The sequence below is a fragment of the Coturnix japonica genome, chromosome 5 (genome assembly GCF_054131305.1).
Source record: "Coturnix japonica strain WE chromosome 5, WE-NBRP24, whole genome shotgun sequence".
Lineage (NCBI taxonomy): Eukaryota > Metazoa > Chordata > Aves > Galliformes > Phasianidae > Coturnix > Coturnix japonica.
In genome coordinates this window covers 36,881,414-36,897,446 of record NC_140667.1, presented here as the reverse complement: position 1 = coordinate 36,897,446, position 16,033 = coordinate 36,881,414, and the positions used below count along the sequence as shown (strand labels likewise).

General features: G+C 37.4%; 1 protein-coding gene across 16 annotated transcripts in view; it reads right to left on the bottom strand.

The window, feature by feature from the left end:
• The window catches only part of YLPM1 (YLP motif containing 1), a 42,435-nt gene that overhangs the window by 6,825 nt on the left and 19,577 nt on the right, over positions 1-16,033 (bottom strand). For 8 of the 16 annotated variants that reach the window (XM_015865124.3, XM_032445087.2, XM_015865125.3 and 5 more), the window contains 9 exons: positions 15,608-15,727; positions 15,057-15,233; positions 14,742-14,825; positions 14,412-14,495; positions 13,631-13,717; positions 10,717-10,768; positions 5,578-5,708; positions 3,879-4,058; positions 3,132-3,532 (listed from right to left, as the gene is read on the bottom strand). In XM_015865124.3, coding sequence (XP_015720610.3) covers positions 3,912-4,058; positions 5,578-5,708; positions 10,717-10,768; positions 13,631-13,717; positions 14,412-14,495; positions 14,742-14,825; positions 15,057-15,233; positions 15,608-15,727 — 882 coding nt within the window. In that variant the 3' untranslated portion in view covers positions 3,132-3,532; positions 3,879-3,911. Of the gene's footprint in view, positions 1-3,131; positions 3,533-3,878; positions 4,059-5,577; positions 5,709-5,875; positions 7,164-10,716; positions 10,769-13,630; positions 13,718-14,411; positions 14,496-14,741; positions 14,826-15,056; positions 15,234-15,607; positions 15,728-16,033 lie in introns of those variants that run through there. The other 8 variants (XM_015865129.3, XM_085549192.1, XM_085549195.1 and 5 more) reach the window with 4 other exon arrangements.

Here is a 16,033-nt window from a genome sequence, read left to right as displayed (position 1 = left end):
GGCAAAGAATACTTTTCTTCCGTTAACAGTGAAGTCATTTAGGGGGCAACATGCTGCCCTACAGGCTGAATTACTTCATTCCTTTGAAAAGGAATCCCAGACTGTTCCAGATATGTTCTCAAACTGGAAAAAACAGATTTCAGCTTAAAGTCTTGTTCTTCTAATTTCAAAGCACACAACCAAAGAGACCATCCTTCTGCTGGAAGTATCCTTCCCAACGTAAATTACAAACCATTATTTTTCATAATCAAAGGGAAGATAATCAATCATCACAGTTAATCTTCATAATCAAAAGAAAATAGTTAAGGCAATACCTTAAAAAATAGGCATTAACAACAACATATTGTTTACAAGCAGGCCAGGAAAGCAGAGATCCAACTTGTACCAACTGCCAGCTCTTCCCTTGTAAAGACAGGTAACTAATAATGCAAAGCGGGTTGTCTATGTTGATGCAAACACTTAAGAGACAACCATGAAACTTCCAAAAGTGATGTAACAGCACATGGTGGATTTTTACTCTTGCATACCATAGTCAGGCCAATATGCTTAAATGAGCAATCCTAGAGTAACACACACAAGGCGGCTAAAGAAAACAACTAAGCTCTATCAATATACTCACATCATGTCTTAGGTTGCAAGTTCCCTTGTAAAAAGCCCATGTATTTTTTTTTCCATGAGATAGGTAATTCCAATATTCTTAACAAAGCAGATAATCTTGAGAACAACCAAAGTGCCATAAGAAATTGTAAATCCCAGAAAACACTCTTTAAATAGACAACTGTGCTTAAGAGGCAGAAGCTCAATTCTACAGCTACTACCTGTGACTTTGTGCAAGGCTGTATTTTTGAACGTGCTGTGCTACACAGAAAGGATCCAATTTGAAGTTAACACAATTGCATGCATAGTCAAAGGCAGATTATTATTTAGAAGTTCAGGATGCAACTTTTCTTATTTAGCCAAGAAAGAAAGTAGGCATTTTTTTGTGTGAGATTCTAATGCCAGTATTAGAGAGCAGATGAGAACAATTAAATCATGATTGAGCCTTCCTGGATTCTATAGCAAAGGTTATTCCAGACAAAAGAGAAAGCATTGATCATCAAGCTCTGACAACTATAAACCTAGTAGGACAGTCCCATGCTTTTCTCACTTCTGCCAGCAGCAAAGACAGATTTCTCATGTTTGTTTAAATTCCTTCATTCAACGAAGAACCAGAGTACGTGGAATCTGTTACAGGGCAAGGTGTTATTTTCTTTGAGAGCCACCTTGCATAAAGCAGATAGAAAACTGACCTGCTAAGCATTCAAACCAAATGAAACAGATGGCGAAGATCACTTAATGAGTTCTACGTGGCATGGCGATGGAAAATACAGAACTTCAGGGAGCCAATATAAGCAATGGCATCAGCTCCCAAGCTTTTATCATAAATGGAATTTTGACCTAAATTTGAGAATTTAGGCATTTTCTCTTTCTTATCAGAATAAAGCATAACTTTACATGCAATCTCCCTTCAACTGCGATCACCATCAAAAAAACCCAAACAGAACAACAAAATCCCAGCATGATCCCTTTGAGCATTATCTGCTGAAATACTTCTCAAATTTATTAAAAGTAGTAAGTACTTTTAACTAAATATTATTTAGCTTAGAAGGAAACTGTCATAAAGGACCTGGTTTAGGTTCAGCACCAGAAATACAGATAAAACAATAATCAAAGTCAAGAAATGGCATCAAATCATAACAGTGGGGTGTCACACGAACTCCAGTGTTGTTGCAGAGTACTTACAGTAGGTTGAAAACCATTTGATGTGTACTCGAGAGAAAAGCTTCCCTGAAGTGAAATGTGCTGGATTTTCACACTAATACACAGACTACTGTCTTTTGTTAACTATAGTTTCCCCTTGTCAACAGTTCTCAATCAGAATTCAAAGAACACTTGACATTTAAAAACAGAGTATATATGCTACATCATAGTGTACAAGCAATATAAGAGCACAATCTTTACATTCTGTTTTTGTATTCAGGAAGCTTGATTTTGTCGTATTAAAAACATTCAGGGCATAACATAAGTCCATGTACTCATCCACTCTTTCCCAAAGAGCTTTCAATCATAGAACACAGGCAAAGCTGATAAATGCCCAATAAACCGAACCATTAGAATGGCAAACAGAACCACCCATTAGCATTACTTGCTCTTCTTAATGGCATAAACTACTGCCACAGCAGAAACAACTAATTTTCCAACATAGGAATAAAAAACCACAATGTGATGGCTCAGCAGAGAAACAAAAAGGAGCAAAGAAGGAAATTCAGGACTCTGTTTGCATCCCTCAAAAAGATTAGGAGAAAGATTTCAATTCACTGCTAGAATAACAATTATTTTCAGATATAAACACCTTGACTGGTTACAGCATTCTTAACACCAGGCATTTCCTTCAGAACTTGAGTGAACAAAGTTTTCACCAGCAAACCTGTGATACTGTGCAGGAGTGGTACGCCACCAGCCATGAAGAATTTTTATCAGTTTTAATACTGTGGAGTATTATTATTTTCTTTTTCAGCAAGTTAAACATTTATTAAAGGAATAGAGGGTTATAATATTTGGTCTTTGTTGCTTCTTTTAAAGACATTCCTCTACAAGACAGTAGACTTATGAATGGAATGAAAAGCCCTGATAAGGAACAGCATTCACTAAAAGATACAGTCAGAACAGAATGCAATTTCTAGGCTGCTCTCCTCAGAAGTCTGTAGTACCTGTTCTCAAGTTCGGCATTAAATAAATGTTCTTCATACATTACTACTTTGAGTATTTCAGACCCACCCGAAACAAGTTATACTCATGTAGTAATGGAAATTTGACATAGCTAACAAACTAGGATCCAGAAAATGATCATCTCCGCTCTCCATGGAGAAAGAGTATGGTGTAATTTCTAAAGGCCAGCAAAAGCTGAGGCCTTACTAGAGCTGTCTACGAGAAGAAGAGCAGGTGATCAACCTAGAAGACAGGACACAATCCAGAATAAGAGCACAGTACCTCTTCCAGGTATGGACAGTTCTGAGTACTGTCAACATGTGAAGACACAGACCACATCAAAAGGTGAAACAAAATCCATGCTATATGGTCCACCAAGAACACAGAGTTTATAGTGAAATTTATTGTTCTGCTTACTAATACAATAAGCTACAAGGTACATACAGTATAAAACGAGAACGGCAACAAAGCAAAGGTGATAAAACATTCTGTGACAGTACAGTGGAGGTAACATCCGTCTAATCCTTCCACTTTATCCCACTAACAGCAGCTAAAACTACTGGCCCTCCCCCTCCCTCCCCTCAAAAAAATATTAAAAAGTAAACTGTTTCTCTCATTTAGGAGCAGTGGGATTATCTTTTTTTACGAGGGCACTGGGTATTTGCCAACATCTCAAAAAATTGCTGAAACTAAAAGAACAAATGAAAACAGTGAAGGTGGGAGTGACATGACCCATGCAAGATGCTCATGACACCTTGGTTCACATCTCCTCAGAGCAAGTGGCCTGTAAAGAAAGGAAAAGTTTGTTACATCAAGTAAAACAGCAACTAAAATGGACATTTAAGATACAGAAAGCAAAATCTGAACTAGGTAAGACTGTGCACGCAGCTGAACTATTCTTAGTGTTGTAACTATTCCTGTTAGCAGGTTTTGGAGACTGAGAGCTGACAATCTTTGTCTGTTACGTTTTAGATGCTGTACACTGAAAGTGCACAGCTGACACCTACTATATCAAATAATCTTGTCCAGGAAAACCCTAACAGTGACACGGCCTGCAACCTTAATGCTTCAAAAACAAACCAACCAATAAACATCAAGGCCATAAACATGCAAGATGACCAAATACATACCTTAAAGGCACAAAATTCCACTTAACCAATTTTTCATATATACTTGGTGCGGTTGAGGGCTCTCTCTGCAAGATGACCACTTTCATCTGTTATCTTCTCCCAATCTGTTTGTCCAACAACAAAACCAATGGCCCTCTTCCTGTCTGCATCCTTCTTTTCTTCTAGGTCTGCCCACCGCACCTATGGAAAACATACTATCAGTTGGATACTCCCTTTAAGAATTCCTGAGACACATCTAAGCTTTCTTCCCATTGCAGATGAGTACAAGAATTTGAATCTGCACTTAGTTTAATACCAACAGGTACCTGTTAATTTGCTTTCTGATGAGGAAAGGCAAACTATGCCAGTTGCGCTATGTTTAATTGAATATCCCAAATGCACTATGAAGTAGAAAAAAAAGGTACGGAGGATTAGCATTTTCTGTTTCAGTGCTCTAATTCTGAGAGCAGAAGAATCACTACAACCGTTCTATTCAACACAACACGTTCTTCAGGGACAACTGAAGATTAATTTGTTTCTGTACAACCTGTTTTTCGATTGCACAATAGAAACATTGAGAAGGCTACAAAATATAGGAAGACAGCATAAGAGGAACTCAGCAACGAGTGGCTGTAAGAGATCATTTTCTTCTCTATCTTCTGTGGTAGTTTTTTATGCATGTCTTTCCACTAAAAAACTTCATACATTTTGTTGTCTCCCATCTTTATAGCTGCATCTGTTGCCTCTGTGTCTCTTCACAGTCATGCAGATCACCTGCACCTGTCCTGTTCAAATACATACAGTCATTCCCTCACCCACAAAACCAGATAACTGATAAGGGGGAGCACAGCAGCAGGGATGGAAGAAGGAGATGATGAATGGTTGTAGTTCAGACACTCAACAGCAACACACAATTGTAGAAGGAGAAAAACAGCAGCTGAAGGACACCTCTCTGACGTCCTTAACACCCTCATCTGGACTGGTTTGTTACGTCAGGACATACTCTTAACACCTTTCTGCCAGTACCCCTCTATTCAACATCTACTTGAATTTCTTCAGATATTCATACTGACAAGCAACGTTTGCTTTCTTCAACCACAACTTCTCTGCAAATGTTTTAGTAACTCCATTTCTCTCACACACACTGTGCAGCATTACCTACGTATTCTAGTTGACCTTACAAAACAAAACACAAAACCCAAACACGAACATTTGGCTCAAATTACTTTTAGTAGCAAAAGTGAATGAACTGCACTTCTGATCAACTCATTCACTAAATAATGATGCCATAAAGACCAACATTATTCATATTAGCTTCAACTTTAGATTTTAATAAAATAATCTTGTCTTAGAATGCATTGTGTATCACCATATCTCACCACAAAACATACTGCATTAGAAAAGTACCCTAAAGACTCCTCCAAATCAAAGTACGTCCTTACTAACCGTGAACAGGGACACGACTACATCCCTCCACAGCCATGCCATGCATGTTTAACCTTCACTATCTGCACCTCCTCGCTTTGTTACAAATAACCTGTTTACCTCCAGAAACCACGGCTCTCCAAAACATTCTCCTACAGAATTTAATAGAACATTAGAATGAAAAGGGAGTCAATAAAATACCCATACCCATAGACACAGATTGACTTCACATGAATTCTTTTTCACAGAGATTGTTCAATGGTCATCTAAAGGAAGTTATCTGAAAATGTATTACCCTCTTCTTTCCAGGCTCAGAAGCACGTGTGTCGTAGTCATCTGGAAGCTGCAGATAATCTTCCATTCTGCTGGCAATTGCTTCCCAGTCACGTTTTCTTTTAGTGCCAGTCCGCAAACCATCCAGCTTGTCTGAGAACAAACACAGAGCCTCAGAGTTAAAGGAGATTTTTTTTCTACTATTCACACAAACAAAGACGAAGGTGGAAATAGTTTCAAAAGAATGAGCAGCAGAACTTGTACATCCAGTTGTCTTGACAGGTAGAATGATGAGAGTTGGAATAAACTAGAAGACTCAGCACAATTTTCAAGTTTTATTGAACTTCCACATTAACTGTGTGGCAATGACACTCAGACTTATTATTTGCAGGAGGGAGAAAAGCTTGTTTTTTTGGGTGTTCAGAGAATATAGAGTCTGTCCTTACAGATACAACAGAGCCGCCCATAGCTCTTTCAGGAACTACAGATCCACTTGTTAGAACACAATGGTAAAGCCGTAGCATCTTTCCCAGACTTGTGCCAACCATGGCATACATGCAATATCAGGGAATAGGTGATAATTGTATAACTTAATGCAGCAAATACAGACTTTTAAAATACCCTTTCTGCAGAACAAAAATCTCCCCCTTTTTAAATAAAGCCCTGACCTCCCTTTTTATTTCTCCCCAAAGGAAGAACGACCCCCAAACCCCACAAAAAAGTCAGAATCTTCTGTTGCTCGATTAGTCACAAATATCTGAAAAACATGATTGTCCAACAGTCAACAGGTTCTTCTTTTTCTTACTGAATCAATAAAGGCATTAGGAAAAACAATTCTAAACTTGTGTTCCTCTCTGGATACTTATTCTCAGTGAAAAAACAACATTGTCTTGAACTTATATGGTAAACTGCTTTTAGAAGGGAGACAAAGGAATCACTCATTTTAAGATTATGAACAGTAAGACATGAAAACAAAATCTGGCTCTGCAAGTCAAAGTAAGTCCTAGTACCCTTGTTGTTGTATGCTGCTGTTCTATAAACCAGCAACCAGTATATGAAGAAGAAATAATAAGCATGGCAGCTGTATTCCGTGAAACATTTCCAGTGATATCAGTAACATTGCTCAAAAGTCAGCGATGTAATTAAAATTACCCACAAAAAGCCTCTGAAATAAATCAAATACACAGCAGTATATTTTCTGGAGACCAGAAGATGATGCTCAAAAGTATGTATTTAAAGAGGATCAGTTCAGAGATAAGGTGTTTGTTTGGTTTTTTTACTTAATATAGGAGAGAGAAAGTGAGGCAATGGCGATGTAAACATGCTAGTAAAGTTTCAGTGCCATAAACTGGTGAAATAATTTCTCCCTCATACAACTCAAAATGTTTTTAAGAATCCACCCCATTTCTTTGCAACAGATACAGAATTTCTTCTAAGAAAACATTTTAATCCCCCACTGCAAAAAAGAACACTTAAGAAAAATCTGTGTGGAATATTTCTATCTGTTACATGGTATCTTGTTACACCATTCACTTAAGATTCTTCTTTTGCTCTAAGTTAAATCTGCCAAATTTGAAGTTCAATCTCCAGAGAAAGACGGCGCTCCCTCTAGAAGACAAAATCAATTCACACAACATTCCTGTTACTCAGCACATAACGTCCTGCACTACACCTTAGCATTGCTCTCAGACTGAGCCGTGTAGATCATTCACAGAACAAGTTTCCAGAAAAAAAAAGACATTCAAAGGGAAAGCAAGAAACAGAGTGAGGAGCATGTAGGAATGTGAGGAACTGAGAGTTCAGGAGCTCTGTTCATGTTTATGCATAACTCACACACAATGTTTTTGGAAGACAACATGCTCTAAATGCAAGTGTATCTCATTACCACCGTGGAAGAGTTTGCTCTCCCAAGTCCCCATTGCACACAGATAAATTGAAAATACTGCCAAGAAATGTGTCACTCATTACTAGAGTTCAAGAGACATTCAGAATATGACACCCTCCATTTCTTTCTGTCACTGCTACACGGAATTCATTTTGTTATCTCCTTCCATGTTTGAAGTTGCATTGCCTTTCCAGAGAGATCTACTCCGATCCACACCACTGTGGTTCATATGCAGCAGACACACTCTAAGGTGATATGAAATGCCTACCACAAAACATTGCAGAGCTTTCTTTTTTTCTTTAAAAAACAAACAAACTTTCCTGAAAATGAGACAAGGTGCCATTTTGTAACAATGGTGTTTGTGAATATTTATGGTAGATGATTACTCAGCGTTAAACTGTCAAACAAATTCTTGTATTTGTTTTTCAACTTTAAAAGTAAAGAAACAGTAGCATTTTAAAATACCCATAGGACTTAAAAACTCACCTTGAGATTTCCTCTTTGTTACTTGCTCCTCCAAAAACTGAATTTATCAATTGAATAAATTTTTGCCATTCTTTCACGAAAACCACAGTGTTTTAAGCAGAAAGTTATTTGCATCCCAGAAGAGATTTTACAATGGTGTCAGAACCTCAGCTATAGCACAGCTCATTTCACCTTCCACAGATGTTTGTCCAAGTCGCAGTTAAGCCACACTTCGAAACAGGATTGCACTGAACACTTACAGTCAGATTTTTAAAAATACCATTTCTGTAAGGTTAAGACTCTGTCTATAGTACATGCTGCTAAAACTGAAGCACTACTAGATTTTAAAGTAAAAACGTGCTTGTGCAGTCACAACGCATAGGGAAACAATACAACAGCACACAGTCAGAGGGAATGCACTGTTCCTGCCAAAGTAAATGTAAATGAAAGCAAGAGCTCCAGGGCAAACAGTATGGAGACTGGCATAATCAGCATTGCAGCTAGAAGAACTCAAACTTTGCAGAGACTTATCACGGCCAGTAAGATCATGTTGTGTTCTCATGTAACAGTGTCCATTGAGAAAGAAAACCAAAAGGCAAAACAAGACTTAGAGGACTGGTTTTGGATTCTGCACTAAATGACTGGTGCAGATGCATGCCTGTTGGGACTAAGGCAATAAATCTAGTGGGCAGGCCAGCTCCCAGGAAAAAAAACAACTTTGGGATGACAAATGCATACCACACTCAGTGTGCCTTTCAGGAAATGATTTTAATAGGTCACCCATTGAAATGGACCTGTAAGTTAACAGAATCAAACTCACTTGCAGATTGCAAGTGCTTACAAAGCATACCCAGAGCAATAAACTCTCTGACCTTGCTGAGAGATTCTTCAAAAAAACCTCAGCATTCATTACATGGGAGTGTCAGGCTTCTATAAAAAAAGTCTTCTGTCAGAATTTACCTCTAATTTATCATTCTATATATTTGTAAATAGGAATCTGGAAGGCAGTTAAAAAAGTAAAGCAGCACATACGTATTTAGTAGAAAGACCTTTGCAGCACCTGTATCTATGACTTGTAGCTGGCTAAAGTTCAGTCTGTTAATTGAGTTCTGATTGTTAAAGGATTATTTCAACAATCTTGCAAGCAATTTATTTTAGAATATAACTAATGCTGCTGTTGCTCACTCCCAATTTTACATTTATTTTGAGACCATATAGAAATCCTCTTGCATTTAATATAACAAAGTTTTCCCATGGAAAGAAAGTGAATGCAATTCTCTGCTGCTATCTATTAGCAGTACTTGACCATGAGTGAAGAAAGCTTTGATCTGCAAATTTCTGCTGCAGCCACAGTCCCCGTGTTAATAAAAATTAAACATAAAGCTGTTTTAGGACATGCTTTGGACCTCCTCATTACATGCATGGAATGAGTCAACGTTCACTGTATGCTGTATAAAACATTTGTTCCTACTATTCAGTGTTTACAGGACAGTCAATGTCATTTAGAGCAATACATGGCATATCAGAGCCTGGGAAGTCTGCAATGTGTTTGGTTTTTTTTCTACTCAAGACATAATCTTAAGATATCAAAATAATTAACTTTTAATCCAAGAGTGCAGAAAAAACTTTAGTTCTGTCTTCAAGCACCTTGCTGTTTGGCATGCCAGAGCCACTGCAGTTGTACGGCAGGTGCCACAAAGTCCATATATACCACAAATACTTACATCACTTAAAAAAAGTGCACAGCAGCAAAAGAGATGGTGCAGCTGAGCAGCTAACAGCAAGAGCTGAAAGGCTGCTTTATGCAAGCCAGAACTTCAGTGCTGTTCCTACTGTACAATGGTGATTTTGGTTACTGGAAAATAGTGATACACAGGGTTGTACCACACATGCAGAAGTAGACATAAAAAAAATGTTAAGACATGCTGTATCCCACTCAGGTATTTGTTACTTCTAGTAGATGTGACAGAAAACTGTAGCTCTATGCAGATTCCATGGATAAGATCTCAACTTAGTAACATTATTCATTAGAAAAAATTAAACAACCCACAGCTAAAAACTCCTTCCAAGATTTATGTGTTCCATCGTACCCAAGGTGCCTGCATTTCAGCCCAAAGGCTGCTTTTGGTTCTGACAGAATTGCAGTGTTAGCTCTTATGTATAACGTAGCCAGCAGCACTAAACCCAAGTGCAGTACACATGGTGCCCTGTACTCCTGTAAAGTCCATTCTGCACCCCTACTCAGAAGCATTCTATTACTCCCCATAATAAGCATAATGAACTTCTAAATTATTGGCACATACATTTTTGAAAACATAATAATATATATGGCTTTTTGCCCACACACATGCTGGTTTTGGAAAGCAAGATGCAACTTCAATAGTTCTAATTACTACGTAAGTACCCAAGAAAGTAAGAAATTAGTGATGACATTTAGGCTTGAGAAAAACATATGCAGTATGAACAAGAATGTAGTGTAATGTAAATTGAGTCTTTGCTTTTTGTAACATGGAGATGAATAAAGAATAGAAACAGTGTTTGTTTTCAATTTTACAACAAAATACTTTCCTTGAACAGATAAAGAACAATTAATGAGTACATCAAATAGTGATACCTAGAAAGTCATAATTCCTTTGCCTCTGGCAACAGGGATAAATTCTTCTGTATAAAGGCTTTTGCAGTTTCAGACACGTGTAGGAGACCCATACATTTATTTGTCATTATAAGGGAGACACAGTAAAAATGAAAATCAAAGTCTTGCAAATATCATCAGATACCAACTATAAGAAACAGGAAAAAATAAATACCCACCTAGCTTTGCCTCAGAAGTGTCCATCTCCCATTTGCTTTTCGGAATGTAACCCTAAATCATACACAGAGAGAAGCTCGGAGGATTAGAGAGAGATACACATGCATATCACTTTTGAACTGGAAACAGCATTACAATGGGAGCTTAAGGTATTTCTTTTTGTCAGACACAACTCGTTATCAGATGAAGGAAACAAGTTACAGAGCATTTCAGAACCTCTGCATCCACTTCTCTTTCAGCGATTTTAGCAGCCCCTGCACATCATTGCAAGAATGCTGCTTCCAACATAGAACTCCAAACAAGTCTAACAGATAGCAGTGATGCTGTGTGCACAGTTACTAGATTATATAATCCCAGGTGGCAAAGTTCCAGCAACACAATTCATCAGGCATTAAGAATATTCAAGGCTTTACAAACACAAATGCAAAAGTTACCTTAGTCACATGCTTTAAAGAATGTATTTCCAGATTTACTACATACAAGCTTCACTTAATCCTTTCAAATGAACATACTAAATTCTTTTATAAACGTTCAGTCCACAACAAAACTATTTTTCTATCATCATATTTCAATGATTCCTTCTCAACACTCTTTCCCTATAAATAATGGCACCAAATGTTTTCTATGTAACTGTCTTCAGCCAGTTTATTCCTTGCAAATGAACAAAATGATATTAAATTTGGCAAAAGGTATTTATTTTAGGTATTTTCGGGTAATCTATTTTATACTCTTGAACAAATAAATCCTTATTACGCAATACCTTATAACTCCTTTTAGCTATTTAGATTTGGTATGAAACTACATGTGTTTCTCTGCAACTGCACAAAAAGCCCACTGTAGCAAAGCCAAACCCTTTATTATTTTAACTAAGATTTTTAAGAGGGAAAAGAAGCACTCTAGAAGATTTCGGCAAGAAAATAAACAATCCACAGAGCAGTTTTAATTTACTAACTTGTTCCCTGCTCTATTTGTATGTTGTCTCCAGAATGAACATGAACCTATTAGTGAACACTAGGAGTTATTAAATCAGAGTGCACCATCCCAGAGAGCTACACTGCTTTCGGTTACATTCAGCACTGCTTTTCCAAAATCCTTGTCAGACCTCTCTTCTATCAAGTATATCTCAGTGATGTGAGATTATCAGATTTCTGTATTTCAATGTTTGTTAATCGAGTCTGTAATTAATACAAACTAAAGTGGTTTGTGCTGTAGTTTTTCACTGTGACAGAAAACATTCAGGCATGTATGTATATTTCTACATTTAAACCAAGGTGTGCATCTAAAGTTTCTCAGAAAAGTTACACCATAACTAGAAGCCTGTATTGAACAAAGCAATGTGTGATACGCTGATGAGAGTGCTAAGTTAAATGCATGAGTAAATCATACCATCGAGTACATAAAAGCCAGAGTTGTCTGAATGCTTCAAACAGCCCTAGAAGAATTGATAATAGCAACAAAAGAGTGACTTGGAGGGTGTGAAATGCACTAACGTGTGCTGAACCTGTGTAATATCCAAGTTCTCAGGACAGAAAAAGATTAAGACCAGATGGCAGATGGAGCTCCAGACCTCTCTTTTTCCACAGGATTAAGATAAGTGCAGCAAAATGAACTGAAGAACCCTTATTGACTGGTCTCAAGAAGGTGACAGATACCAAACACAAAGTACTGTTCCTCCTTTCTGTCTGACATACCTCTCTGAGATTAGCCAGGTGACTCAATAGTAGAGATCATACACAGCAGATAATTCTTTGATATTTATCACCTCTCATTAATCTGAACAGAAGGCATACTTATATGTAGATTAGTTATTAATAATTTGCATATTTTTCACCACCATGGTTTCTCCTTGTCTCATAAAGAAAAGGCCTGTTCTTATAATGTGCTGTGCAACAGGACACTCCCCAAAGCCCATAAACACACACACGTATTTATGTACAGATTTCTCTCAAAAGCTAAAGACAACTTTCTTTTCCAGACATAACTTGTCTCTGAGAAATGAGAAACTAGCAGCCATATTCTGGTAAACATGGATGCATCTTTAACAACTTCTAACCACATCTTACGCAGTCTCATACTCTGTCAGAGAATAATTTCATCAAGAGAATGAATGAGTCATACTGCAAAAATATAAAAACAAAAACCAGATGCTCATTAAAATCCACTCTTCCTAAGTTTTATTTTTCTTATTCTGGATTTTAAATGTTTTCTAGACTGCCACTCCTGAGGAAACATTCACCCCAGCTTTTGCTTACTTCCTGTTCATTGGAATTTAACTGCTTGGTTGTGGGAACTAGGATTTGACACTCTCAACTTTTTGAGTCCTGATCAGTTGTAGCTCCAGCACACACCAAGAAGTTACATTCAGAAGCCTTCTAAATACATACTCCAAAGAGTAATACCACAGGGCAATTCCCTAACCTTCATTCTTCCAAGAGAGCTCGTCCCTCAGCTTGGAAATATCTACCGACAAAGTTAGAGTGCTTTGGCGGAGAAAGTATTCTTCATAACTGTTATCATATACTATGACAACTGAGATGAGTTCTTTAGACACATGAAAAGAAATAAGCTAACTGAGCCTTTGCCCATTCTTCCCATCTCTCCACTTGGTTTGATACTTAGATAATCTGGAAGAGAGAGCTACAGTGCACTGCAATTTGTAAACAAATGTCTGCAAGAGGCATGTTGCCATGTTAGTCCGATAATGCTGTTTTGTAGAGCACACTTAAATATGATTGTAAAACTTCAGAATAACAGGATTTAACATTGAAGTTGTCTTGGAAATGTTTAAGGAAGAATGACTAGAAATGTGTGTATTAAGATGGCACCGCTAAGAATGGCAACACATCGGCATTTACAAAACTCTCCCTCAGACATATCAACAAGCATTTTGTTAGAGATGGCTGATGTGTCTCCTACCAGTTCACTCTCTTCTTCCTCAGTTGTATCCTTTTTGGCTTCTTCTTTCTGGTCTTCAATATTTGCATCAAAATCCTCCATCTCCACCTGTTACAAAGCACAAGCACAAACTTAAAAGGCTCTGCTTGGCTTCTAAGTCTTATCTTTTAAACAGGGTAAGCTGCAGATTCCAAGTTCAAGTAGAAGAATAAGGATGTGATTAATGTAGTAGCTTATCTCCAGAGCTCCTGATATGTCTCCCAAAGGTGGATGCAACAATACAGAAAGATAGCATATCCAAGATACACATTATGACAAACTGTGAATGGAAAGAAAAGGTAGCATATTTACACATTAAATATAATCTGCTAAATGCTACTTATCTACTTCTCTGCACAGGACTGGATTGCCCAGAGCAGGGACCCAGAAAAGCTTGTTCATTCTTCATCTATTTTAGCCACTAATTATTTCTCAGATTCTAATCCAGTAACCTGGAAAGGTCCCAAGCTCTGAGAGAGCAAAAATACTCTTTGGTGGTCCTAATAGTTGTTAACGAACAAAGAGGTTTTAAATCTTCCTCAAAGATGCATCAAATCTGGGGTCTAAAAAATGCCTCACAAAGTAGCATGTGCATTTGTGTTAACATATTTGTTAAGAATAATGAAATACACTTTTCTGACAGCAATTTTGGCTTTCTACAGAGCCAACTGCACAACCTGTTGTGATACCTTCCTCAGCTTTGTATTTTCAGAATAGTCACTTCTTCGTAACTTGTCATTTTAACAAGCAGAGATATTCTTACCTCCTCAATTGCAGCATCTTGCAACAGAGAACGAATGTCCAGGCGCATCATATGACGTGGTGCTGCCTCCCAGTGATCAGACATCTATGAAAGAAGAACATAAAAATAAAGTACTTTAAAAAAATGCAAGAAATTCAAAGGAAAAAAATCACAAACAGATGAACCTGTTCTTAAGTTATTTCAGTCAATCCCATGAAATCACCAGTTCTTCTTAGAAGAAAGCTGTAGGTACCATGTAGACTAAAAGAAACCAAGTTTTCCAACAACAGCAGAAGCAAAAATGCAACAAAACTTGTAATCAATCCTGTGACTTCATATGTATACAGTTACCCTGCTGATGTCCTTTAGCTTGCGTCCATGAATATTCCTCTTGGAACAGGTCTGGTTATCTGCACTCATTTCAGCCAAGTACACCTAGAAAGAGGAAGACAATATTAGATGCTGTGTATTAGATGCCATAAATCAATTTTAAGAGCTCTTTTCCTAAGTGGTGATATAGGTCCTTTGTTGTAGATTCTAAAAAACAGTAAATTGTAATTGTAGATCACAGTAGTCTTCCATAACACAGGAAGGTCTTTTCATTCAAAAGTCCTGAAACACCATCATACAAGTGTCAGAAATTTCAAACAACTTTAAGACACTTACCTCAAAACCCTTGGTTTTTGCTGCACTCCAAAACTGCTCAAAATGCCTCACTCTATCATTGATAGCATCAAGGATAATGAAGGGGAAGAAGCCATCATCCAGTGTCTTTTTGAAAGTTTTAAACATGCTGGTACGGTAAGTCTCTTCCATATCAGCTTCATATTCATATTCCATCACCTGGTTTAATGACAGAGGCATTTAAGAATCAGGAATCTATTAAACAACTAATACTCAACTGCTGAATATCCTGACCATGAAGTACAAGAAAGTATGAGAAAGCCTTCATCCAATTCATCTTTCAACGACTCACCCATTCTGCCCTTAATTTGTATTAGGTGTAGTTATACTAGCCACAGTAGGAGTTAGACACGATGATCCCTATATGCCCCTTCCAAATCAGGATATTTTATGATTCTATATTTACTTGTTTTGAAAAACAAGTCAGAAACCTCTACATTCTTCCAAAGCAAAAGACAGAAATTCTGATTGCTACTGTGTTGTGCCACCATGTCTTGCTCCTTCATCAAAATAAACAAATCAACTAGAAGTACCTTCTTTTTTACTTTTTTCCCTGTATCTGGGTCTCTCTCTTCCTTTTCCACTTCAGTGATGAAATAGTCATCAAGGCTGAGCACCCTTGGTGCAGGTCCTCCACACTCTACTTCCTTATCCTAGGAAGAAAACAAAACATACACTCTAGGGTACCAATGCAAATTTCATTCTGTTATACAAGATCTACAAAATATATTGGCAAACTGCAATTCCCGACTCTATATTCAAAACGAAAAGAGCAATATTTTTCATGATTGTTAATAGTGGACAGGATTCACATTCTACACGAAGACATAGAACATGAAAAAACAACAGATTGAATCCTAGATCTTGCCTCCTCCACCAAGTCCGATTTCATCTTTTACCTTGGTATACTTTACAAAAAGAAAGGAAAGAGCAAATAAAGCACATGAAAGAGATAAGCA